Source organism: Sinohyriopsis cumingii, chromosome 13, assembly GCF_028554795.1.
Source record: "Sinohyriopsis cumingii isolate HCF-2022 chromosome 13, ASM2855479v2, whole genome shotgun sequence".
NCBI lineage: Eukaryota > Metazoa > Mollusca > Bivalvia > Unionida > Unionidae > Sinohyriopsis > Sinohyriopsis cumingii.
Genome location: NC_142973.1, coordinates 112,491 through 139,821, shown reverse-complemented (window position 1 = coordinate 139,821; position 27,331 = coordinate 112,491). Strand labels below are relative to the sequence as shown.

Here is a 27,331-nt window from a genome sequence, read left to right as displayed (position 1 = left end):
CGAACTTTATTTGGATTACCTCTGGAACTCATTTAGAACACTAGATAAGTTTGGACTTGTGTTAGAACTATTAGGACTTTTTAGAATTTCATTTACCAAACTGGAAGTTATTTTTAAGTTTTCACTTTCTGTTGTAGGGAAATAAATTATTTGTTAATTTTTCAAAATGTGTTGGTTTTCATTCTTTTCCGTTATTAAGTTTAAGACCATTGAGTGGTAGAGACATCATTTTTCAAATATTTCTTTTATTTCGTGTCTCTGACGTTGTATACAGTTTGTTTCTTACTACTAATTATGCTGTTTCGTTGACGTTCGAATCCATCTATGTATTAATCGGTTATTCATGTATTTATCTAGCTATCATTGTACTCTGACCATTTTTTATTGCAGAAAGTGTTTAAACACTAAGGGTTTCTACACCGAGACAGAATTGGCGGATTGGAACAAGTTAATGAAGAATCTGCCAGGACAGGTGTTCACCTCCAGTCAGCAGTGTCACCTCATTAATGGACCTAACTCCACCTACTGTGGGGTACGTACAATATATGGCTAAGTATTTATGCGTGCGAGTTTCCATCTCCCATAAAACGTTTGCGGCACAATGAGCGATGTCAGCTTCTTAATTTATTTTCCAATCCGATTTTACTTAATAGTCCTTGGTGAGGTATTAAGTTGCAAGCTCGGTAGAAATATAATAACCCTTACTAAGGTTGTCAATTCCACACTCGGCACTGATGTAATAATCCTTCACGAGTTATTTAATTACAAACTCAGTACAAATGTAATAACCCAAAATAAGGTATTAAATTGCAAGCTCGGTACACATGTAATCACGCTTTATAAGGAAATTAATTTCTTATTCAGTACAAATGTAACAATCCTTCATGAGTTATTTAATTACAAACTCTGTACACAAATGTAATAATCCTTCATCAGATATATAATTACAAATTCGGTTCAAATGTAATATTCCTTTATAGGGTATTTAATTACCCGCATCGTACAGATGTAATAATACTCCATGAGGTATTTAATCACAAACTCAGTAACCATAAACAATTAAAGATCATTATGCATATATGTATAGGGTTTAACTATTCATCAGCACAATTCTGACCATTTAGTACAGAGAAACGTTTAAGCAGCAGAACGCCTAAGGGAGATAAATCCTTCCGAAAATAAGTATGCACACGCCTGCACAATATGAGGTAAACATGTAAAACATGTAACAAGATACAAAATAAAAGATTAAAGTAAAAGACGAAATCCTTAAAATATAGGTTTAATATAATTATGTATGTACGTGCGCCCAGCTTACATGGCATATTAGTACACCCTATCACGTGCATGCAGTGACCCAGCTATTTACAAGATCTAAATGATTTGTACTATAAATTCAAACATTTTCTCAAAAACCTAAAACGGGAAAATTTGAACTGTCTTAGGGGTATGACAACCCATTTCGTCAGCGTAAATAAGATCTCTTGTTAGTCTTACCTTACTGATTCTGAGGCTCTTGCTTTTCTGCCAAAACCTGCCTTCTTTCTTTGCATTTTGTTTCGAATTTAGTGATTGGACTGACTGGTAAAATGGTACGTAGTTGAGGATAGCCCTTTGCCTTAAAATGCAGTTTATACTATTTTAGAGACCCTATAGACCACAGCTCATAGTCCGAAACATTCGATTTGGTTGAATGTTTCTTTTTTGACTCAATGAACCCATCCACTCATCTTTATCGCTTATTCTTTCAAGTGGACCAAACGGCTTCCTTAATTCACCCACAGATAAATTGAATCAGTCAAAAGCTCTGGAGTCTGCTGCATGAGCTTACATTGTTTGTTTACAATCAAAAGCAGTTCCTAATACACGATACTATTTTTAGACACACGTGTAATGCAGCATGAAGCAGAGCCATATGGAGAATACTGAACGATTCTGACAATGTGAAGTTTATGGAGAAAACATCAGCATGAAACATTTTGCAATTTGGTTCTAAGAGATTAGGAAGGCAGGTTTTTCAGATTTAAGTGGAATTATATGCGGGTGGTTGAGTGGTCTAAAGCGCCTGCCTTTACCGATCACTGCTATCTCACCTCCGTTCGTGTAGGTTCGAGTCTCGGACTCTAGGTATAAAGCTTGCCAGTAGCTTCCCGTGGGTAGGCGGTTCTTAGTGGGGTTTTCACTGGCTCTTTCTCCATCAGTTATACTGGCGGCCATGTATAGCCTATCATGTGCTGAAAATGGTCTTAAACCCAAAATAACAACATTAATATACAACATTTGCATTGTTAATCTGAGACATACGTCTTGTGCCAACATGAGGGGTCAAGTTGAGAAATTCCTTTGCTTTGTTAATCGGAGATATGCGTATTGTGACCACATGATGGGCTTGCGCTGAAGCGTTCATTTTCTTTGTTAATCTGAGACACGCGTATTGTGACCACATGTTTGGGTCGCCCTGAGGCATTCATTTTTCCTGTTAATTAAGAGTTTAATGTTGTTATTTCAGTGTTTATCGTGGTATAAACCGTCAGTTGCCGAATCACATAGCAGATATGTAAGCAGTGTGAGTCGGCAACTGACCGTTTCTACCACGATAAACTCTGAAAATAAATATAATTTCTTTATAGTTTCATTTATTTATTTAACTTTATTTTTTTTTTGTTTTAAAAAATATATTTCCTATCAGTTTTAGAACTCTATTTAAGGGTATGAATTCTTGTTGAGGGCGTCTGCTACGAGGTCATTTATAGTTTCAAGTTGCATTATGTTGTGACCAGTTGGGCTGAATCTTTTTTGTTCAAATTATTGAATTCAAGTGATTATTTTCTCTGAAAATACAAAAGTGCTCTCATAAAATTCTTGGATAATGACATTCACTGGAATTTATACTGATAACGGGTAATTCTCTATCTGTGACTTAATAGGTACGTCAGCATCAAATAAATTTTACCAGTGGTAGGCGATCTAAGGTTTTGTAGATTCCACATAATGGTCTTAATAATTTATCTAAATTGGCATGTGTGGTCTGTATAGAAGTTCAGTATTCAAAGGTAATTATGTGGGATTTTGCTTGTTTGTTTGAAAACCTAATGACTTTTGCATTTGATGCTTTCATGAGTTAATTGTGATTTGGCAGAATCGTTATTGTCCAGACACTTGAGTAACCAGTTTTCGTTTCTTTTAATTATTTTTCTGTTGGCTAACAGTTTAGGCTACCTACAGCGGCTACTTGCAAATGAAATTAAGGACATCGGTAAATGGTTATAGTGATGGGGGTCCCATAGTCCAATCGTGTAAGACATCGACCCTGACAGTTACGATGGGGAGAAGGGGGAGAAGCGGATCTCACATCCCCCACCCACCCCATCGTAACTATTGAGTCGGCGTCTTAAATTGTGGGACTGTGAGTCCAATTGTTATAATATTAGTCTTCGAACCCCCATCCTCCCTGTTCCTATAGCCATTTGCCTATGGTTTTTAATTCATTTGTAACGAGCCGCAGTGAAAGTGCTGTAACACCACTTTTCTTCTTGGCAGAACTTGAGTTTTCCAGATTTTTATTCACTAATCTAGTCAAAGAAAGAATTCTTTATCTGCAGAAACATTACAGTGATTTGTTATTTGATTCTGTCAAATCAATTTTGTTATGAATATTTAATTTGATAATTTGTTTTTTAGTCTAAAAGAAAATTAATTTCATTGCATGCTATTGTAATGCAACAGTGTATGCTGGACTTGACCTTGTCCAAAACTGAGTTAATTTCTGCTTGACCTGATTTAATTTTTTAAAATTTCATATACTATAAACAAATAATACATAACTAAATTTTGCTTTTTGTTTATGGGCTTAACAGCAGGATTATTATTACTAGAAGAGGTAAATATGTTTATTTGGGCCAAATTTTGGAGATTCCTAACTGACCTATACATAATCCAGGTTATTGTTTTGTAAGCATCAGGATCATTCTAGAAAGTTATTTTCCATTAGGTAATGGTTATTTTAGAAAATGCTAATTGTGACCTGAGGTCAAGTAGAGAACTATATAATCTTGTGATTGTAAGGACTTGGTCATTCGTGCTTTAACATCTAGCAGTTTCAAGATGCATTATATTGTGACCAGTTGGGCTGAATCTTTTTTGTTCAAATTATTGAGCTCAAGTGAATATTTTCTCTGGAAATACAAAAGTGCTCTGATAAAATTCTTGGATAATGACATTCACTGTTAAATCAAACCTGGATTTAAATATATGTGATTCAAAAAAGACTGTTGACACATCGACACTCTATAAGCTATAACAGACACATCATATATTGTAACAGCCCGTGTGTTAAATATCGTAAAGACCAGAGTTCAGGACTTACAAATGACTTTTATAAATAAAAAGATGGGATAGAACATGCCTTTCAATATCGCATAGTGACTTTACATAAATACAGTGTCTGTCACAGCACTAAATTTCTGATAATATAGAGCAGTCTTGTTTGTCTAAATGTCAAAATACAACGTTACAATGCACCATATTATGGTAAATTAATTCTATTATTAAATTTATGCGTGTATTAACGGATAAATTGATTAGATTGACTGTAACACATTCTTACATAGTAGCCTGATCTCAATGAAAAAAAAAATAGTTTGAGTACTAGAGTACTTGAGCAGTGTGGTGGGAGATAGGAGTGGCTTTATAAAGAATTATATAATAATTATAAAGCATTTAAATTCAATAGCAATCGTATAATAAACATATTTAAAAGTTCTCATAACAATTTGATTCAGTCTGGGAATTTTAACGTGCCAAAGTTAGCATCGGTTATGTAAAAATATATAATTGATGGTTTTAGAATACATGGCTGCAATTCATATCTTCTTAAATATTCATACTTTGCCGATTTGACAGTTATCTGCCAGTGCACTGTCTGCACTCTTATTTATAGACTCTTATTCACGTCACATGACCTCAGTTAGCCAATCAATGTTTGTCCTTCTCAGGGTTAGCCATGGCGGTAACCAAGTCAACTGTTCAAACTGCATGGAAAAATTCCTCTGAGCACAAAATTTAGACAGAATTAATTTGTCCTCTCAATGTCCATGGTGTGCGCTTTTACTTTAAATCTTATTTATATATTCATGCCTATGATTAAGTAGAAGTGAACGAAACGGACAAGTGAATTTTGATACGTATCGGATGATGCAATGAGTCGTAATACGGTTAGAAATAGCAGCCGGGGGGGGGGGGGGGGGGCGAATCCGACATTTTGTCCAAACGTTATTTTGCTTAATTATTACTTTCTGCACTCAGCGGATCCGGTGTCGTCAGCGCCTGGTAAAAAAAAAAACGACGTCGTCGTCGAGGGGATCGTCCGGACGTCATTTGGTTTAATTAATACCTTCTGCGCGTCGATCCCAGCGTCGTCAGCGTCCGGTAAGCACATCGACGACCGCGTCGATGTCATCGCCCCCCCCCCCCCCGCTGCTATGATCTTACAAACAGAGTGATCACTAACTCCTCCTCTTGTAGGTCAATTAGGTTATTTGACTGATCGGTAATTCTAAAATTAATTCTCGTTAAAAACCGATCATGGCATCTCATATAGACCGGATTAATCGGACTCTCAACGATCAAAAATCCCGGAGGGGCTGTTGGTGAAAACGAATAAAGGATATACCCCTGTTGAGCTTGATTTGATTGCTTGGCATCCACCTGGTAACTCCCTTCGATAACATCACACACCAGATTGATTGCTATCACCGATGCAATATTTACGTTGTATGGAGCAATATGCCTACCACCATCTCCGTTATCGTATCTGAGGATAGTTGATGGGGGGCGCGTCCGCGGGTGGATTCTTAGGCCATCCTAGTATGGTTCTTATTGAACTGTTATAAATATCAACCATATACCCCGGTGTGCTTATTTCAATCGTCGACGATAACGTCGGTTCATGAACCGTAATAGCGATTTTTGATTCTTTTCCTGTGATCGATTTTATCCTGCGTTGAAATTCCTTATTGATTTGTTCTATTTGGTATGACCCAGTTGGTATTGTAACCTCCTCCCAGTCTGGGGTCCCATCGGGTTTATTTGTCCGTGCAAAAACCAGCGAGTTATTAGGTTGTTGTCCGTTAAATGCGTCCGCTCGAATATTAGGCCAACTGTGATATATTCGCAATTTTGCCAGTGCTATTTCCTTTACTGGAACCGGCGATGGGAAGTTCACACTGAATTCGGGTTTCGTTGATGTTATCGATATCATATTTGTTTGTACCGGAGTGGTATTCTCCGCGATCCGCTGAAGTAATTGAGACCCTTCGGGGTTCAGCGACATTATTATTATTCGTTGTTTTTAGTGTCTAATTTCAACAACCAGGTGGTTCCGGCTTCCAGTTGAAAATCCTCGATTTTTGACATCGCGGAGCTATACAACTGGACCATCGTGGAGAATTCAACATCGGATATGAACAAATTATCAATCGATAACGAGATCAACCCGGATAATTTCGAGTACGCGTCGGATACTATTTGATGTTTTACTGTATACTCGTCGAGTTTTTTCTGAAAACACGATGATATCTTTTTAGTGATTGCGTTGGCGACTCCAGCAATTGTTGTCATCGCGGAGATAGCGATTGGAACAGCGATCGGGGCTATCGTGGTCACCGTGGATAAAATAACACCGGCGCCAGCTACTATACCCGACACCGAGTACACGACCGCGTCGATGGTGGTTATTTTTCTGCGGTATTTTTTTATTTTTGCGCGGTATTGTTCGGAAAGCGTTTTCAAATTCGCGGAGAATTCTTTTGCGGTATCGAATCGATATTGATGTGACGTCGGTGATACCTCTGATTCAATTACCCTGGTGGTCATTTTATTCTAAAAGAGCTAGTGTTTTTAATTACTTAGATTCGCTACAAATTCCACATACCATGTGATGTTTGCCCGGGCTAAATTTCCATCAACGGCATAAATTGTAAACTGTTCAGTTGCGTTCTTGTCTATAATTGTTGATATTGTATTGTTAAACCCGGATGAACTCGACGATAATATATTAAACTGCATCATTGAAACCAGTGTCAATCGATAAATGCCCTTAACAGTTGCGGTAGTATTTACTGTATTCTGTGTAGGAGTCCAATCGAATGATCCATGCCGAATTGTGTATACTGTGTTGATGATGTTCTCATGAGGGATTTTTATTTTTTCGAATTGCTCTGCTACTCTCGGTAGTCCGTCTTTAATCGCTTCAACATCAGTTCCGATTATTTTTATTCTCCGCAAATTCGCGTCTATATTATTCTTGTTCGCTGCAACCCTAGTAATGAGTATATCTATTTCCTGTATATGCGCGTCCACATTTTTTTTGTTCGCTGCAACCTTAGTAATGAGTGTATCTATTTCCCGTGTATGCGCGTCCACATCTTTTTTGTTCGCTGCAACCTTAGTAATGAGTGTATCTATTTCCCGTGTATGCGCGTCCACATCTTTTTTGTTCGCTGCAACCTTAGTAATGAGTGTATCTATTTCCCGTGTATGCGCGTCCACATCTTTTTTGTTCGCTGCAACATCAGTTTTGACTGTTTCTATTCTCCATTCATGCGCGTCTATATTATTCTTGTTCGCCACAATATCAGTTTTGTTCGTTCCTATTCTCTGTTCATGCACGTCTATACCTTTTTTATTCGCTACAATATCAGTTTTGATCGTTTCTATTTCCCCTGTATGCGCGTCTATATTTCTTTTGTTCGCTGCAACATCAAGTTCGATTGTTTCTATTTCTCCTGTATGCGCGTCTATATTCCTTTTGTTCGCTGCAACATCAGTTTTGATTGTTTTTATTTCCTGTCCATACACGTCTATATTTCTTTTGCTCGTTGCAACATCAGTTTTGATCGTTCCTATTTCCCCTCTATACACGTCTACACCCTTTTTGTTCGCTTCAATATCAGCTCTGATTGTCATTATGTCCTGTGTATGCGCGTCTATATTCCTTTTGTTCGCTACAATATCAGTTTTGATCGTTCCTATTTCCCCTGTATGCGAGTCTACATTATTTATGATCGTTGCAACATTAGCGCCGATTATTTCTATTTCCCGTTCATGCACGTCTACATTCCCTTTGTTCGCTGCAACATCAGTTTTGATTGTTTTTATTTCCTGTCCATACGCAGTGATATCATTTATAGTTGTTGTGATTTCATCCAGCTTGGTATTTTTTTTACCAAAGAATTTATCAAAGTTGTCATCGATCCTGTTAACATTTTTTCGCAACGTGTAAAATTGGCCCGACAGCGTTGCAAAATCCGAAATAGTATTTTTTATTGTTGTAATATTCGGTTCGGTTACCGTCGGGGTCCCGAAAAAACTAGCGGTAGTGAGCTGTATATCGGTGATAGATTTTTTCACCTCGGTGACAGATTTTTTCACCTGCGCGTCAAGTTCGGTCACCGATCTATTCAACCTTATAAAACCGTCTTTGACTAATGTTATCGTCGACAGATGTTCACCCGGCTTGAGTCGTCCGTCGCTGGTATACAGCGCGATAGTGTCCTCGGCGGCATCACGCCGTCGTGTTAAAACGTCATCCAGCGACACATTACTGGATTTCAATTTACCCTGGCGGTCTTGAAATACAACTATTTCACCTGGGTCAACACTTGTTAAATTCAACGTATCAGCGATTTCATCCTCGATTAGTTTATTTATGTCATCGGTGGCGGGCGTTTCCGTGGATCCTTTCAGCGCCGAAATAGGTCGTCCCCAAATATCAATCATCGTTATTGTAAAAAAAAAAACAGCGTTTCTAATTAACCCGCCGGGCCTCTACGACCCCACTAGTGTATTCGTTTACAACCACATGAGGTGGTTTTCGCGATGATGAAATCGCCGCGAGTACGTTCAATACTTCACGGCCGCATATCGACGGGTCGCTTAACTGCTGTGTTGGCAGCGTGGAATAAAAAACCCGGGCTGAACACGTCCGGATAAACCGCATAAACTCGTTCGGCGGGGCTAACCCGTATGAATCAAAATAGACGATCGCACGCGGATCAATCGCGTATGCAACCCAATGAGTTCCCGCTCCGAAGGACCCATCGAGGTTAATTATGCCGGTTTCAATATTCCTTGGTGCCGCCGGTAATTGATCCCTCATAAAAACACCTCTGAAGTTTTTTATCGCTAGCGCGTCTGCGGCGTCTATTAAATCAAAATTAGACATGGGAGTCATAGACTCCTGAGTCAATAAACGGTCCCCGGTAGTCTTAGACCCTTTCCGGCCACGGGTCGTTTTTTTTTGTAGCCTTTCCCGGTTGCCTTCTTCAATGCCATTCCCGCCGCGGTACCAACGGCTCCTAACGCTGCCGCCTTAGCCACTGCTGGTGCGGCCGCGGCAATCAATGCCGGAATCGCGGCTAACAGCGGAAATATCCCACCGGTCTTTTCCATGTTTTTAATCGCTGCGGCCGAGAAATCTACCTGAACGCCCTTTTTATTCTTCATCGCATCATTGAAATGTTTTATTTGACGCGCCGTCAACGATATCTTATGATTACCACCTGCCATCTGTGACGGCTTCAGCGTTATTGTGGTCCCGCATTGTTTAGCCGACTTTGATCGTAATTTCTTGACTTGACCATCAGTCAACTCTACACTGACGACACTATACGACATTTTATTGTAAACGTGTTTGTGCTTTCAATTACATGTTTTCCACTGGTGCATCAATGATTCTCATTCGTCCGCCAACACCTTCTAGCAGCATTGATTTATCGCTGAGAATGACAGCAACCGCTCTATAATTAACACCAGGCGGGGCTATACGAGCTCGGAAGTGTATATCAACGACGGATTGTCTCGTTAAATCAAGATGTTCCAACGAAAAATAATAAATCGGATACAGCTTTTTAAAATCAAGTTGCGATATTTGCAAACCGGTGTCGACGTTTTGATCACGACCCATATATGACAGCAATCGATGGTACACACGTGCGACATGGTTGTCGCCGTAATTAAGCTGTATATCCTCGGATGGTTCCTGTTGTCCGTTTATTCTCAGCGAAACATCCCTGACTCCTAATTGATCAAATATCATATGGCTGCGTTCTTGACTGCCCAATCGTTCCCTATTCTGTAGCGCTATAAAAATATGACGCGGGGCTGAAACACCCTGTTTTGATGCCAAGTGCCATGTAAACGTATCGGCGACGTTATCCTCTTTAGCATCAGTTGTTACCGCTAGCCAACTCAACAACGATTTTCCTCCCTGTTCCATAAATGCTAACAATCGTGCTTCCGTGGTAACTGATGGAGTCAGCACCGGCATCCACAATGCCATTTTAGTTAAAACGACTTTACCGGCAGCGACGCCAGCAGCATGCCATATTGCATTGTTATCATCGCCCCTTCGCGTGAGCGCGATTGTATGCTTAGCCCCATAGATAACTTTTCTGACATTTCTGCAGAATCCAAATATGTGATGGAGTGGAATCACGCATGAAAACTGCCGGTGTGGTTTTTTTAGCATCGACATTCGTGCTGCGAATCCCATATTGTAATTATCGTTAAGACTTTTTATAACAGTGAAATCAACGTCCGGTTTTGCTCTGCGATCTGGATTGGCTGCTTCAGCCTGGTCAACTGCGGTATCTTTTTTCACCAGCACGTTGATGTACTGAAAATGGTCAGCGTTATCGGCGGTGTCCTTCGCAAACATCATAGATGGGCCCGCCGATCTCGTGTAATCGTCCGAGTATCTCGCTAACCCAATTATCGTCGTTGCAACATCAACCTCGCGTTCTATTGACTCAATTTCTCGCCCGTCAATAAGATATCTGGCGCTCTCAAATAACGCCATGATACCGTTGTTGACGAAACCAACTCGAACACGATCGTCATCTGCGTATGGTGCATTATCGGCAGCATTTGTCACGAGTTCTCCCTCAATTTCGATAAACGCTTCACACGGCAGAAAGTATCTACTGGTATCTTGGACTTGAAGTTCAATTCGCGATCGTAGGTCGGGTTGCGCTGCATAATAAGAATAATATTGATAATCACGGACAGAATCATCCCTTCGCACTGGGGCATCTATATCAAACGCGGGATCAGCGGTTCGCGCAAACATTTTATTATTTATCATGTTGATGTTTTCAATTGCGATTTTCTTTGAATTCTGTTTAAGACCACTCTCCCGCTATTGTGTTCATGGGCGCGTTGGTGGATGACTGAGCCGCCAACGACTCTAGTTTTTCTTCCACGGCGTTATTTATTACTTTACTGACATTCGCAGGCATCACCGTCGTTGATGGCATCACCGGTGGTTTCTGTTTTTTTCTCCTCACCAACGACATTAGTTTGTCCTTTGCTGCAGAAAGCGCCTTTCCGGCAACGTCTCCAATAGCACTAATACCCTTATCACGAATAACATCAATAGCCTTCATTCCTAATTGTTTGGCTAACGGCGCTACTTTTGGAGCCATTCTTGTAAATAACCCCGCAATGGTGCTACCGAGACCATCTCCATAGTACGCGCGGTAAACAGGCAATCGCGAGTTTACCACGTAGACGAGTACTGGTTTATCGTGGTTGTAGTGTATAATCATCTTTATTATAAAAACACCGGTTTTCCAATTAGTGATTGTGATCACCAGTGATTGATCACCCCCTTCCCACCGCCGTGTGGAAAACCGGAATAAATTTTATCAAAATTTCCTGGGGTTTTTGCCCTCGATAAAAATCCGGTTTTTTTCCGGTTTTTTCTTGATTTCTAGTCATTTTTGGTCATTTTTTGTTGCCTATAGTCGTTTTTTTTTCGATTTTTCAGCAAAAACATCGATTTTCTCTAAATGATTTCCTGGGGTTTTTGCCCTCAAAAAACGACCAAAAACGGTCAAAAAACGACCAAAAACGGCCAGAATTAACAAAAACGATAATTTTTTTAATCATCCACAAGTTCGTCTATGAGCGTTCGATACGCACTAACGTCCATGATACCGCCCGTAAATAACCGCTTGCAAATATCAGCGGCCTCATTGATTATTTCCGGAGAGTTATTTCCGGCTCGTTTTCCTCCGATCAGTACCTCTAGCCGTGATATATCACTGAGAACACTGTTAGGACAGGTAACGCCGTAGGATTCTTTACCAACAGAGTATCCTTTTCCTTTTTTTAGTTTTACCCTTTTTTCAACTTCCTTGTGGAATGCGTCGTAATCGGGACCATCACCACGTAGTAATACATCTTTATGTTTACTCGCTAAATACACTATTTTTGTCCAATTCTTTAACGACTTTATATTTTTCTCGTAACCGCTATTGATATGCTCCTTATCTGGTGTTTTCTTAGCAAAATTGTTGGCAGCAAAATCAATTAATTCTTCAACGCTGAAGACCCTGATTTGATCTCTATTGCTCTTCTTAAGTACATTACGGGGTATATTCCTCTCTTTTTCTTCTTCTGGTATTTCTTCTTCCGGTATTTCTTCCGGTATTTCTTCTTCTGGTTCTCTTGCGGTGGCGCCTAGTTCTTCTTCATCGGCCATTGTAACATAAGGTTCTTGTGGTTCGGTTATAGCGAGTGGTGGTGGCCTCCGTGTTGTAGCAGCCGCTATTTTCGCAGGGAGTGTTTCTAAAGACCTTTTTGTTTGTTTTGTCTCCGCCGCTATCTTTTCAAGCGCATCGAGGACGGGCACAGTTGCCGCCGTAACATCTTTGGTCGCTTTAGTTACCGGGGCAAAGAGTTGTTCGCTTCCAACAGTAAAATCGGTTTGTAGTTGCTGCCGCGTTTGAAGTTGTTCTCGGACCCTGTCTCGTAACGGTATGAACTTTCTAAGCGCTGCTAGCCGCTCTCTGGCTAGCCGAGTAGTGAGTGATTCACCTACCATTATTGCAATTGCGAAGCAATTTCTAATTTCTCGCCGGAGTTTTCGTCTATAATCCTTCTAATGTTTTTGATCTTACTAGAAATCTCCCGGCGTCGTTCATAAACACGTCCGAGTTTTTTTCGTATTATTTCAACGGCAGTGAATAGTCCAATGAATGCATTTGCGTCATTGTGGTACAAGTTTTCATTGATCGTATGTTGTAATCGTTTTATGAAAAAGTACTCGCGGGCCAGGGTAAAACGCCCCCGTTTCGATTGTTCGTTAATAATCTCATAATCGGATAATATTTTTTCACTGTCGAGACCATCAGATAATTCAATTCCTTGATTTTTTAATTTTGAAATCTCGGCTAATATATTATTGATGTCTTCGATATTCATTATTCTTATAGAACATCTTGTTTCTAAATAAAAAAAAATGAAACCCCGTGTATCGATTCCGAGGTGTTCAACAATACTGAATACTTTGTTTTCTTCCGGAATGGACAATTTATTGTCATGGCGACTTCGTCAGCGCCATGGGCGCCGGTGACTTCGTATCTATATATGAAAATCGAATTCTATGCCCGGTCTTTTTTGAGATTGCTGTTTGATATACTCGTTCTGCTACTTTTCGTATTGAGGCGATACAAATGTCAAAGTATCTACTGGCTTCATTCATCGACTGAAATATTTTTTCCTCGTGAGTTGTTGTATCAAATGACTTTACGGGTTTTGCTTTCTTTGGGTATTTACCGGTTTGGCCTTTTTTGGTATTTTGACTCTGCGAGACAGCTTGCAAGTTTATAAGAGAATTATCAGTCTTATTATTATTAATATGATCAATCACAAGTCCATTTTCGATTAATCCGTTGAATACCTCAAATACCGCCCTATGAACATGGTACTTCTTCTTTCCGGCACCAAACATCAGATACCCCTGATTACTTACGGTACCAACCGGCTTCTTCAGTTTGCGGTTTCTAACAATGCCGTCGCGAGATGCCTCGTAATTGACGAGCACAGGATGCGGCTGAAATTCTTGGTCCATTTATATAATAATACTATTTGTCTAATTTATTATTTGGTTTAATTATAAATCTTTCAACGTAGTCTTGGGGGGTTTTGATGACGAAGTCAGCGGTGGGGTCAATGACGGCGTTTTTAATTCGCTTGTCATAATAGCGTTTTAGTTCCCTGTATCGCTTTCCGCCACAATTGATACACAACTGCGATTTTCCTCTTACACCGACGTGGCAAACCAAGCACGGAAGGGGGCCAAGAGAACCATTACGAACGCTTTGTAAATGGTACCCGCAGAATTCACCTCTACATGATTTATTGCACGGGGTTGTCGACCCAATCATCAACCATTTGCAGTGATTCATTATACTATATTCTTTCATTTAAATACTTGTTTTAATTATATGGATGAGTTTGAAAGATTAGCAGCAATTAAGCCCTGGAAAAATATTAAGTTCAATCTCGATAGAGTCCTCAAGGACGCACCAAAAGCGTTAATAAACGATAGAACCCTGTTGAGTAAAATACGCGATTGTATCGATGAATTCAAGCGTGATGGCGCATCTCATAGTTGGTCAACATTTCGAATTGATGGCGTTGTTGATGCTACCATGAACGACAACCGCGCAGCAACGATAATATCACAACTTGACGGTAAAAAGTATTTCTTCAGAGTAAAATTCATTGTCCGGGTGGAATCAGGTAATTGGATCATACGTGATAAATTTGAACCAGTTCTCAGCGACAAGAAAACAGTCATTGTTAGCCGCGACTGCAAGCCGGGGCTGTTAACCGGAATTGACAGACCATACTATGAACGAGCGTATCCTGAAACAGCAGTTGTTTATGGAATATACCCGTTAAATAAGAAACCTGATATCGGAAAACTGAAACCAATGAAACAGTCAACGGGGATAAATTGTGTAGCAGAACGAGTAACAGAGCATTTTACAAATGCGTGTCGAGGAAACAAATTGACTGATTTACGACGTAGCAAAATCAACCAGTGGGAGGAGACAGTGCGCGAGCGTGGAGCAACCATCAGCGACATAGCGAGATTAGAAACGTTGTTGAGATTTACAATAACCGTTACAACGATAACCGGTGAAGTATTATACGAATCAAAGTACAAATCAAATGGGGCCCCAATCAAAATTATTGATCATAACGAACACGCATGGACGCCCGCGATCACAGTGTTTCCACGGGATAGAACAGTAAAGTATATACCCGAAGAATTCCTGGAAGAGAACGGGTTTCTCGCGGAGGGGAAACTATTTGATGCTATCGCTTATTTGTGTAAAAACGACCCTGTATCAGTGTGGTTACTTCGCAGCGCTGATACCTTTGATCAGTTTGTAAGACCAAACGGTGAATTATATCGCACTGAAGCATTTCACAACAGGATGAAAAAAACCGCCACAGAATTTGAGGAGCATGATGAACAACTGCTAACAAATTGTTTTACGATTCCATCGGTTGCGGCTCATGTTGCAGCAAAGAAAAATGCGTGGAGTCCAACGCGCAAGGAATTTCTACCGGATGTACAATCCAGTTGTTTGGAATACTATCACGGTGGACTATGGAACACTAAATACAACCGCGACGCTATGATTTCCGTTGATATGGTTGCCTGTTATCCAGCGAGTTTTCTCGGGTATGGATCCGCCGCTGAGTATTTCAAACGATTTGGACACCCCAGACATGAAATGACTCGTGTTGCTATTAATGGACCACTGCCTGATTTTGATTTAACCGGATTCGCTCGCATAGTATCATTTGAATTCGCGGCAGGACTTCATCGCTGTTGCTATATTTGGATCGGTAGACACATGTCTGAAAAGAAGTGGTTGCCAATAGCGCTGCTACGGTATATGATTGATTGTAGCATGCTTGTATCGTTGATTGTCAGTGACGCGATTATATCATACCGAGCGCAGACTGAAGTCTGGTTACCAGAACCGGAGCGTCTAGATAGCATAATTGACGAATCCAGAAAACACATCGATGCCGACGAGGAATATATCGTCGAATGGTCCAGGAGGATATTCAACCAACGAAACCGCGAGGCAAAAGATCTCGGTAGAAGAATGATTGGTAAGTTCACACAAGGTGGAAAAAACTGCGATTACAAACGATATTGCTCACGGCTGATTATAGATGACGCAGAATATGATTTCGTAATCAAGGACGCAGTGGCAAAAAATAGATACGTGAACTGCGAAACAGCTTTCTTGTCCAATGGAACAAAGTTGGGTACAGTTGTTACCTACAGCGATGGAGACAGCCCGGCATACCCGCATTTGAGGGCGTCTATGCTGAGTTATGCTTGCATAAATTTATTCTCGATGATAAATAGATTCCCCGACACCTCGGTTAGAGTAGCCGTTGATTCGTTTTATGTTGACGTAGCGTATAAGGAAAACGTAGCCGGGTTTACTAGTCCGGACGAGAGTTGGGGTACATGGAGAATTAAAAATGAAATACGACGCGATTATTCTCCGTCAGCGGATGTCACCGTTGAGAACAATTACCTACGCGGCGATAAATTATCGGAATGGTCTAATGCACCACCGTGTTCTGATCCAATTTGTAGACACAAGACGGTTTATTTAAGCGGCTGTGGCGGGTCAGGAAAGACGACTCGGGCAATTGAATTATTTCGAACGCGGGCAAGTATAATCGTGCTTACACCGACCCATAGACTAGCGCGAGAGATAAAACAACGAAATGTTGACGCCGTTACTTATCACAGCTTTTTTCGATACAGCGGTGGTGAGTGGACTCCTGATCGAATGGGTGAAAAATTTATTCCTGGGGTTATCATCTGGGATGAGATATGTACTGTTTCGTTAGATGTTTTACAAATGTTTCTTGATTGGTTGCTGCTCGCGAATACAGCGGTAATCATGTGTGGGGATCATGGCCAACCACCACCATTTGTCGGCGAGGGTCCACATGATTGGTTAAGGGGTTTTGTGGACTATTATGAAGAAACCGATACTGATTACCGAGCACTTGATGAACAACTGCGCGGGGTTAAAAAATTAATCAGATTACAGCCGGATAGAATTCAGTGTGAAATAATCCGCGAGGTGATTCCGGAAACGCCGTTAAATGAATTCTGGGAAACATGGAGACCAAACGATTTGATTGTAGCGAGTAGAAAGATAGTCAGGGACACACTTCAGCGGAAGTTGTTTACGTTGCATAAGGAAAAGTTTCCAACGCGCCCAGTGCCGTTATGTTATAGACCCGCGGATACACGGCGGCAGAACATTGAAGTTGAAATCCCGGCCCCGACAGCGTCAGGGACAAAAAAACAAATTCTCGTGCTGAATGATATCGTGCTCGTTGATATCAGCGTCGTCGAGGACGCGCTACGTGCTGATAAATCCCCGTGGACGCTAGGATACGCAACAACAATACATTCCTCGCAGGGACTGACTATCACGGATACAATTGTTTGGATGGTTGATAATCGCATCGAATGGTCGAATCTAGTCTATCTTGCAGTGTCCAGAGTACGAAGGATAAATCAGCTTCGAAGAATTGTTATTGACGGAGTCAGTGACGAAGCCAGTGACGGAGTCAGTGACGGAGTCACCATCGATGCAAGCGTCATTGATAGAAAACTCTCGGGTTACCGCCAACAGGATAAAAAAAAACAGCGGCGTTTTGATATTGATGCCGAATTAATAATTGCGTTACGGCAACAACAGAATAATCACTGCGCGAGTTGTAATTGCGTAATGCGTAATGCGTTGGCGTTATTCGGATAAAGACACTCGCCAATTTACCGTGGACAGGATCGATAACAGTCTCGGTCATGTCAAAAACAATGTGAGGTTGACCTGTCTTGAGTGCAATAGACGCAACGGCGCTAGTTAAGACCACGCGGGGGTAATTGAGTATCGTCAGGTATCACTTGTAGTTGCTCGCGTGTAAATCCGCGCTGAGGAGCAGTTGAATCCAGTCTATAGATCGGTGGTCTACCAGTTGATCGTGTTATCGTTGATATGTTATGTGTGGTAACACTCCAGATAGGATCAGTAGCTCTTTTTTTACCGCCTTCAAGCTCTCCTGGTTCATATAGATATATCACGGTGACATTGCCGAGAATCGGCTTGGAAACGCTATCTATTTTTGATTTTCCGGGTATATACTCGTATTTAATCGCGTCGCTGGGCTTCATGTTGATTGCTCGGGTAATCTCGTTATTTAACGCTGCAATTACGCCTGGCAACCTTTTGACCCATTCACGAGATCGTTTTTCTTGGATGAATTCCTTCGCGTATTGATATCCAAATAACCGTTCAGCAACAGTCCGATTGAATCGTTCAACAATTGCCTGATCACGATGTAGCGCAGTATGACCTCGTCGTATCGCGACGCTATGATGTTTCAGCGTTGATAAAACAGCGCCGCGAAATTCACTACCAGGATCAACTTGTAATAGATTTGGCCAGCGCAGAGGACCTCTTCGATAAATCCGCTCAAACGCATTGGCCACTTCAGTTGCTGACTTTGTTTTCAACGGCTCCGCTTGTTTGTATCGACTCGCAACATCAACTACGGTTAGCGCGTATTTGTAACCGTTGTCATGCGGCAGAAATAGTATATCAGCCTGATGAACTTCATTAGGTACGCTGACATCAAAGCGCGAGAAGTTGATTTGTTTAGGCGGTGGTAGATAGATTTGCCATATAGCCTGTCTGGATAACCAATTAGCCGCGGTGGCCCTCGTTACTTTTGCAGCGCTTGCAAGCTTACCAATTGCGGCCTTCCCCCTCCAGTATCCTCTCGGAGAATAATAGATGGATTCCATGTTGTTATTATAAACGCTAGCGTTTTCAATTACCAGCGCGAGAAGCTCCGCTTCCAATCATTAACTTACCTTTCATAGCCGATTTTACCAACCATGAGGCCAATTTTTCTTTGACGGATTTATCAGGAATAGCATTTAATGCGTGAATTAATTTTACGTCCGCGATATGACGCTGTTGCAGATCGCTACTTTTGTAGTAGGCAACATCATGAGCATGACACGCCTTATCGATAGCGTTTATTGGGTACTCACCGGGTTTGGGCTGATTTTGATCATCGAGTCTGATATCTAATCGTGTTCCGGGGCCACAGTAGTTATATCCTGGGAGGTGTTTTTCTCCTGGATACTTTGCCCACGGGGTTCCGGGGAGTTTTGATAACTTGGCTGCGATGTCACCTCCTCGCTTTTTTTTAAAACATCCCCGGGTTTAATAGAAATAAATCTAAATTTCTTTGTACCGCATTGTACACACTTGCCAATAAGCGCCGATCTGTTATTTTTTGTTGTAGCGGTTGTCATATCATTTGTGCCAGTACGCACTCTACACTTTACACAATATAGATCCATAATTTATGTATAGAGACATGAATATAATTGACTTTTCAGCGACTAAAACAAGAGAACCAGTTAAGCATGTTGCAGCGTTACCAAACTCGATCCGGATGATTATCATCGGACCATCTGGATCCGGCAAGACGCAATTGTTACTCAATTTAATAATGAGATGGATGAAGTGGGATAAGTTGTATTTGGTTGCTCCTAGCGTAGATGATCAACGATGCTACGAGGTGTTGAAAGATTTCAACGAGAATGCATCAGCAATCGCTAAAAAAAATATTATTGAGTTTATTACAGATATCAATGATGCACCAGGTATTGATGATATTGATGGCGACGTTAACAATCTAGTCGTGTACGATGATGTTATGTTAGACAATCAAAAAAACCCAGCTAGGATATTTTCCAGAGGCAGGCATAAAAACACTGACGTGATATGTCACTCAACGGTATACTCAGATTCCAAAAGTAATCAGAGACAACTGTAATATTCTTGCTGTATTCAACGGCGTTGATACACACACGCTACGAAATATTTGGCAGACATGGTGCGGCGGTGACATGGACTTTAATGTTTTTCGAAACTTTTTTAGTCATGCTCAGTCGACCCCACATGGATTTGTAACGATAAATTTACATGACCCTCGGACACGATATCGTATCCGACTTGACCAAATATTCGGTTAAATTGCAAGCAGCAGGGGGGGGGGCGATGACATCGACGCGGTCGTCGATGTGCTTACCGGACGCTGACGACGCTGGGATCGACGCGCAGAAGGTATTAATTAAACCAAATGACGTCCGGACGATCCCCTCGACGACGACGTCGTTTTTTTTTTACCAGGCGCTGACGACACCGGATCCGCTGAGTGCAGAAAGTAATAATTAAGCAAAATAACGTTTGGACAAAATGTCGGATTCGCCCCCCCTGCTGCTGAAATAGACCCTATCAAATGTATACTATTTTGCACATTAAAGTAAAATAACAAGTTCTACATAACCAAGAACTTACAATAATTAACAGTAACAATAGTTCTAACTTATTCTTCAACAAAAGTCTAACAAGAGAAATGTGATTCTTCGGCCGGGCACATTGATTCCATCACTATCCTGCATTTCCGCTGTTTCAGTAACAAAACTCCACGGATGATTGAAGTCACTAATTTATGGACTAACATCATATTTCTGGCTTTGATATTCCAAAATCATGGAAGGTAATATAATTCATTTCCTAAAATATTCATGTGAAATTTCAGCACGACACACGCATGGTCCAACATGGAAATGAATATGGCACAATAACTGCTAGCATGCGAACTTCTTTCCACTTAATGTTGATGTCCCAGGGCTTGCAGAACTGTTGATGTCTTTAGATGATTTACTTGGCGAATTAATTAATACTCATGACAACAGCGTGACATTACGATGACCAGAGCATGGTTTTATACTCACATTTAGTATAAAACACAGAGTACACATTTATAAGAAATGTAGATGGCGATCTAAACAATGGTGGGTGGGTGGCATAGTTCAGGAATGGAAGAAGTAATTCACACATGGTAGCTGTTTTCAGTGACAGATAAAATGACATGATCAGATAGGCCAAAGTCTCGTAGGTCAAACAAGATCTCACATCTCAATGTTTGTCATCAAAAGATCTTCACACATTAATTGGACAAAATTTGTACATGCACAACTCCGTTCACATCACCTTTAAGGTATTACAACATAGTGAACTGCCTCATGTTTTTCTGCCTTTGTATCGTGTTTGTACATTATCTTTATTAGTATTATTATTCGAAAATGAATGTAGTTCTTAATAGTGCCAAGTATAGTGGTTTGTTGAGTTAGGTATTACAATATATATATATATATATATATATATATATATATATATATATATATATATATATATATATATATATATATATATATAGAGAGAGAGAGAGAGAGAGAGAGAGAGAGGATGATTATTGGTGCCAGCTGAAGAAATAAATTCAGTGTTTAAAAGTGACGAGAAAACAGCATGGATATATTTCTTGGTAGCTACGTACTCACAAAGAAAGAATAGCCTGACTTCAATAAAAGCATCAGATTTTAGGCGGCCAAAACCAAATTAGAATATCTTTTATTCAGTCTGTTTTAGCTGTACAATACTGAAAAAGTTATTGAAAATTAAAATTTTGGTTTACAACGATATGACCCAGAATGGCAAATAATGGAACTCAGCTGATGAGCTTTCTGAAATAATTTCTCAAAAGAACGTTTGCAAAGTGATAGATGAAAGGAACAAACCTAAAAAAATTAGGTCGAGAAGAAGGATGGAAATTAAAAAAGTCTTATAATCCATACAACTTATCCTTAGCATAGTTTAAACGTCTTATAAGTGATACAACTCCATCTTTGCACATTTTAAAAGTCTATACAACTCAACCATTTCTTAGTTTAAAAGGAAAAGGTGATAAGACGAACAAATGAGCGTTTATAACTGTGACGGTGGTTTCAGAAGCCCGTGTAATTGCCATGCAAACAGGAATGTTACAACAAGGAAACAATATGATCAGCTAATACAGAAACTATATGCCCAGCTGATTAGAAAAGCCGGCTTACTTTTCAATGCGAATGACACCACGTTATAAAGATGCGGCGTTTATAGTAATAGTTAACAATATTTATCATATCTCGCTTAAATTTAACGAATTTGTACTTCCTTGATAGCTAATTTATACTTCCTTGACCACCACCGCCATCATCCCCACAACCACTCGTTCATCTGCCTACTCATGAAAAACCGTTTATACAGTGATCATCATAACATTGTGTAGTTTCTATCATACCTAGGACTGTACAAAAAAGTTTTTATTTTTATTTCCAGTGTTTTAAACGTACCCCTAATGATATCTTTCCTAAGCATGTGTAGATTGTTGGGTTGACATTTTCTCTATTTTCTCTAGAGATTTTATTTCTAAGTTTGTTTATTGTCCAACCAGTTGTGCTCTTTTGATTATATTATTATATTACATTTCTTGACATTCGACTATCTTGGTTATGTCCATTTTTATTCTGATAGCCGACGTATGTTTTATATTTGTTAGTCATACATTTAAATGTTGATTTAATTGATATTCTATTTGATTGAGCTAGTTCTATTGCACATGCATAACTTCTAAATTTTCTTTAACTTCCACTGCTTATAATCGATAAGGTGGCCTACTGCCAATTATTCTGTGGTATTCGTATTTTACAGTCTTTCCATCTCTTACTTTTTAGTCATATCTTTCGTCTTAATTACTTGCATTTCTTTAATCTCTTGAACTTGTATTGGATGCCTGTTTTAAACAATGGACTTTCTAATTTGTGTTGGCTGCGTTTGTGGAACAGTACGATCTGGAACGTTTTATTGGTTGACTTTGTGGAATAATAGATTCAGGACCGTGTTATTGGTTGACTTTGTGGAATAATAGGTTCAGGAACGTTTTATTGGTTGACTCTGTGGAATAATATGTTCAGGAACATTTTATTGATTGACTTTGTGGAATAATAGGTTCAGGAACCTTATTGGCTACTTTTTCTGAACAATAGGCTCTACGGATGCGTTAAAGGTATACACGTATGTGTATCATATGGCGATTAACATTTATTTCTTCCTTTATCAAATTTAACGATTGAGAAACTTATTTCCACCTTTTTTACAAATATCATCTTACTTGCTTTCCCTTTCTTAGAATCATTTATAGGATAGTACCTATATCTTAGTAATATAATGTTTCGTTCACAATCTTAAGTTGGTAGCTGATTAATTTGTATTGTGTTTCATATACTGTTAAATTGAGTTTTATAACTACCTTGTATTCATCAAAAACAACTAAAAAAGCTGATGATCATTCAAGTTTCAAGTCACTTTTTCAATAAAATTCATGCAGCCGCACTTTCATTCATTATAATATTATTTTATTAACATTCATCCACAGAAAAAGGTTTAGAAATCATGGTATAAAACATATATATCTTATTTAAAATCTCATCAATAATGACGTTTTAATTTTCTATTGTTTTCGTCTAGTATATTTTGTGCCGTATCTTTTTAGGCCTGTTTTACTAGTCTTCATGTATCATGTATTTGACTGGTGAAAGCCTTCATGTATTTTGTATTTGACTGGTTAAAGATTTCATTATCTTGTATTTGACTGGCACTAGCCTTCATGTATCTTGTATTTGACTGGTAAAAGCTTTCATTATAATGTATTTGACTGGCACTAGCTTTCATTTATCTTGTATTTGACTGGTGAAAGCCTTCATGTATCTTGTATTTGACTGGAGAAAGCCTTCCTGTATCTTGTATTTGACTAACACTAGCTTTCATGTATCTTGTATTTGACTGGCACTAGCTTTCATGCATTTATTATTTGACTGGCAATAGCTTTCATGCATTTTTGTTTTGCTGGCACTAGCTTTCATGCATTTTTATATTTGACTGGCACTAGCTTTCATGCACCTTTTAGTTGGCTGGCACTAGCTTTCATGCATATTTTATTTGACTGGTGGAATTATAGATATTATTGTTCTAGATCAGAAGAATCAAACTCTGCAGAATAACTAGCATGCTTTCTTACAACAACACCTTCACTATTTGTAAACTTGTACAAATTTCTTTTAAAATTCAATTGATGGAACGCAGTATATTTTAAGTTTTGTATTTGATGTTATTTTCCATTGCATTTCAAATCTCAATTCTTGCTAAGATGGACGGAATATCGATTATATTTTGTATTTAAATTATTACAGTAGTTCACATGTACGGAAAGCGATATATTTCATTGCATCAAGGATAAGAATGAAAATTGCATCAAGGATAAGAATGAAAAGAATGCTGCTTTAATTCCAGATGGATTTTATAGCCTTTAAAGGTGCACGATCAAGGTCAAAACAAGGTCAAAGATGGAGTAACTGATTATGGTTAATGACTACAGCTCTGCAGTGCGTGGACTCTGCAATGAATGATTTATATAGACATCAACAGAATCGAATACAGTTTGGGAATTTTTAAAACCTAAAACTTAACTACAGATTTATGGAGCAGATCAAATATTCTTCACCGACCTGTTAAAAATTATGGCAATAGTAATTTCATTTCATGTGTTATAATAGTTCTTGTGAAGTTGAGCGAAGAGGAAACGTGAGGTTAAATATCTTTATTAAATAGAAAGAAGAACAAGGGATATATTTCCCCGGTATTAACGTAATGTATGCATTTCGTTTCAAGCAAATATAATCATTAGCATGGTGGGAGAAACACTTGTAAGAGGTCGTGGTGGGTATATTTTTAAATCGTGAGTTACATTCTGTTTAGTTCAAATTAATGTTCAGTTTCGCAAAACACGTGCAATGTTATATTATATGCTTGCGTTGTTTTATCATGCTTTTAGTTTAATTCACCAAAAGTGCATAGCTTATATAATGTGGTAGCGAGAGATTGTACGGTTTAGGTTATTGACACGGATATGAGCACATATACTGTACACATGTCTGTAGGTTATTTTTGTCGCTATTAGTTTTAGTATATCATACTTTTTATTTAGCCAATCAATGGTATGTCATTCGTACATTACAGAAAGTCGTTCATAAGAATATATTTCAGGTGTGTTAATATTATTATGTATATTTGATGTAATTTAATTGTTCGTTTGTTAGTTGAACTATTTTTTATTCCATTAGATGCAATTGTAATGTAACTAACTGTATTTACCGAATTTGACATTTTCCAGAAATTCAGCGTGACCTGTTTTTCGTAAACACTAATAATAGAAACTTTGTATCTAATGTTCACCTAGTTCCTGACCTTGATTCAGAACCAGTATAGGGTTCTTGTAAACAACTCTTTGCAAAAAAGAAATCTTTCCCAGAGTAAAAATCATTGATTTTAGTCAAGGCCTGTTTTTTTTTTCTTCTCATGAGATTGCATGCTATGTATAAATAGTACAACATGCCCGATGTTATTTCTAAGTAATGCAACATAATCCGTATTATTTATAAACAATGCAACATAGCCATGCTGTTTCTAATTAACATAATCCCCGCTGATGATTATTACTACGAAAACACGAACATCTCTGAAACGCTTTTTTCTTTCCCATTTTTCCTCTAAATTAAGGATTATTCGTGGAACTAAGTGTAAGTGAGCAATGATACGGGCTATAACTGTTGCAATCAGCAATATAAACGGGTTTGTCTGTTATAATCACCAATACCATTAGAGAGGTTGGATAAGTTATGTGAAGTCATAAAAGTCGAGCTACATGTGTTATTTTGTTTCTATTGAATCAAGGAATGGCTTGAAATGATTTGTCGGTTTATGTACTGTACGGATCCAAAAACAGGAGAATGCGAGAAAACAAATTTAAGTGCAGCTACAGGAACAATGTGTGGAACAAATATGGTAAACTCTCTCTCTCTCTCTCTCTCGTAACAAGCTCTTTAATCAGACGATATTGCTAAACCAAAAGATATGAAATAAGCAATATAATATCTCTAACCTTTTATAATAAATTATGATTATGTGTGACCAGAAACCATCCGATGTCTTCTACAATAGTTCACACTTAAATATAATCCTTTATGCAGATAAATTCACTAGCTTGCATACCAATCAAATTAAGAACCAGTGGTTGGGTATGGATTCAAAATCTCTATTTGGTTCCCTTCAGATATACATACATTGTCTCTTTTGCAGTGGTGCAGAGAGGGATTGTGTGTCCATAAAGGTTTGAAATAGGTGAGTATAGTTCGTTTGGTTGGAATCCATGGTGACAGAATGGTTAGCCTGTCAAGCACCCGATCAAATTGATGTAGGTTATATTCAAGTTGTTTTTGCACGACATGCATCTGTTGATGGTCCGTAAAACACCAAGCAAAATAAAAAGAACTAAAAAGAACCAACATTCTTTCATAATTATTTCTTGATAAGAATTGGATTATTGATTCAGTTATCAATTATTGAAACAAAAATATTTTGAATTTTTCAAATTATAATTATATGATGGTGGCGATGATGATGGCGATGATGTTGACGAAGATAATAATATACGTACTTGTTTTTGTTATAAATATGAATTGTAACCAATTGATTCGAGAAATTACAGTGACAGTAAATAAAAGCAATCTTGCTATTTTCCAGGTCCATATTGCAGTTTGCCAGACTCGCCCAAGCACGAAATAGGAAAAGTTACAGGGCTTTAGAGCTGTAGGAGATAACACTAACAGTTCCATTGTATTTTTGTCACAGACAACTAATGTCAAAGCATTTTTATGAATTGGATATATGTTTCGCTGTATATTACTTTCATTATTCAGAGGTTTTTACGTCATTGATTGTACTGAACCGTACATTGTTGCATAATCGTGAAATTAGGGTTGCTGCATGGGAAATGTCCACCTCACCCTGATTAATTCTTGCTTTATTTAAGGCTATTTAATTAGTCCCTCTAACAGATAAAGTCATGTCATCTAGAGTAATGGACCCAACTTTGTGATTACTTTGCCATTGTGACAAGAGTAGATAGCTTAACTTCTTTATCTGTCATCCATAAAAGGACCAGATGAAACTCAATGGACATTGGTCATCCCTTAAAGGACCAGAACAAGCTCAATGGACATTGGTCATTTTTAAAAGGACCAGAACAAGCTCAATGGACATTGGTCATCCCTAAAAGGACCAGACCAAACTCAATGGACAGTAGGCATATCTAAAAGGACCAGATAAAACTCAATAGACATTTGTCCCCACGAGACATCTCTTTTACATCATAACAATGCCACATCTGTTGCACTACTTTGCATCTATTACATCTGAATTTGCGCAATTAGTCAAAAGGGTGGCAAGGCATTTTTAATTTGAAATAACATAAACATCACATAAGTCATGTTACTAACGTTTTGCTATTGCAGGGTTTTCCTAGACTTTGATCCCATATTTGCAGTAAAACCCAATGCAATATCTGCTTTAATGTTTACTCCAAGAATCTATTTTTTTAACGATAGACTATTAATATACTCAGCTAC

The 27,331-nt window shown here is 38.9% G+C and overlaps 1 protein-coding gene across 1 annotated transcript; it reads left to right on the top strand.

Annotated features, from left to right (window-relative positions):
• The first annotated feature begins 443 nt into the window (after positions 1-443).
• Positions 444-27,331, top strand: LOC149784826 (A disintegrin and metalloproteinase with thrombospondin motifs 5-like). The gene is made up of 4 exons (XM_089931145.1): positions 444-532; positions 25,599-25,709; positions 26,004-26,045; positions 26,448-27,331. The coding sequence occupies exons 1-3, from the start codon at positions 452-454 to the stop codon at positions 26,043-26,045; spliced, it is 234 nt and encodes a 77-aa protein (XP_089787271.1). The 5' UTR covers positions 444-451; the 3' UTR covers positions 26,448-27,331.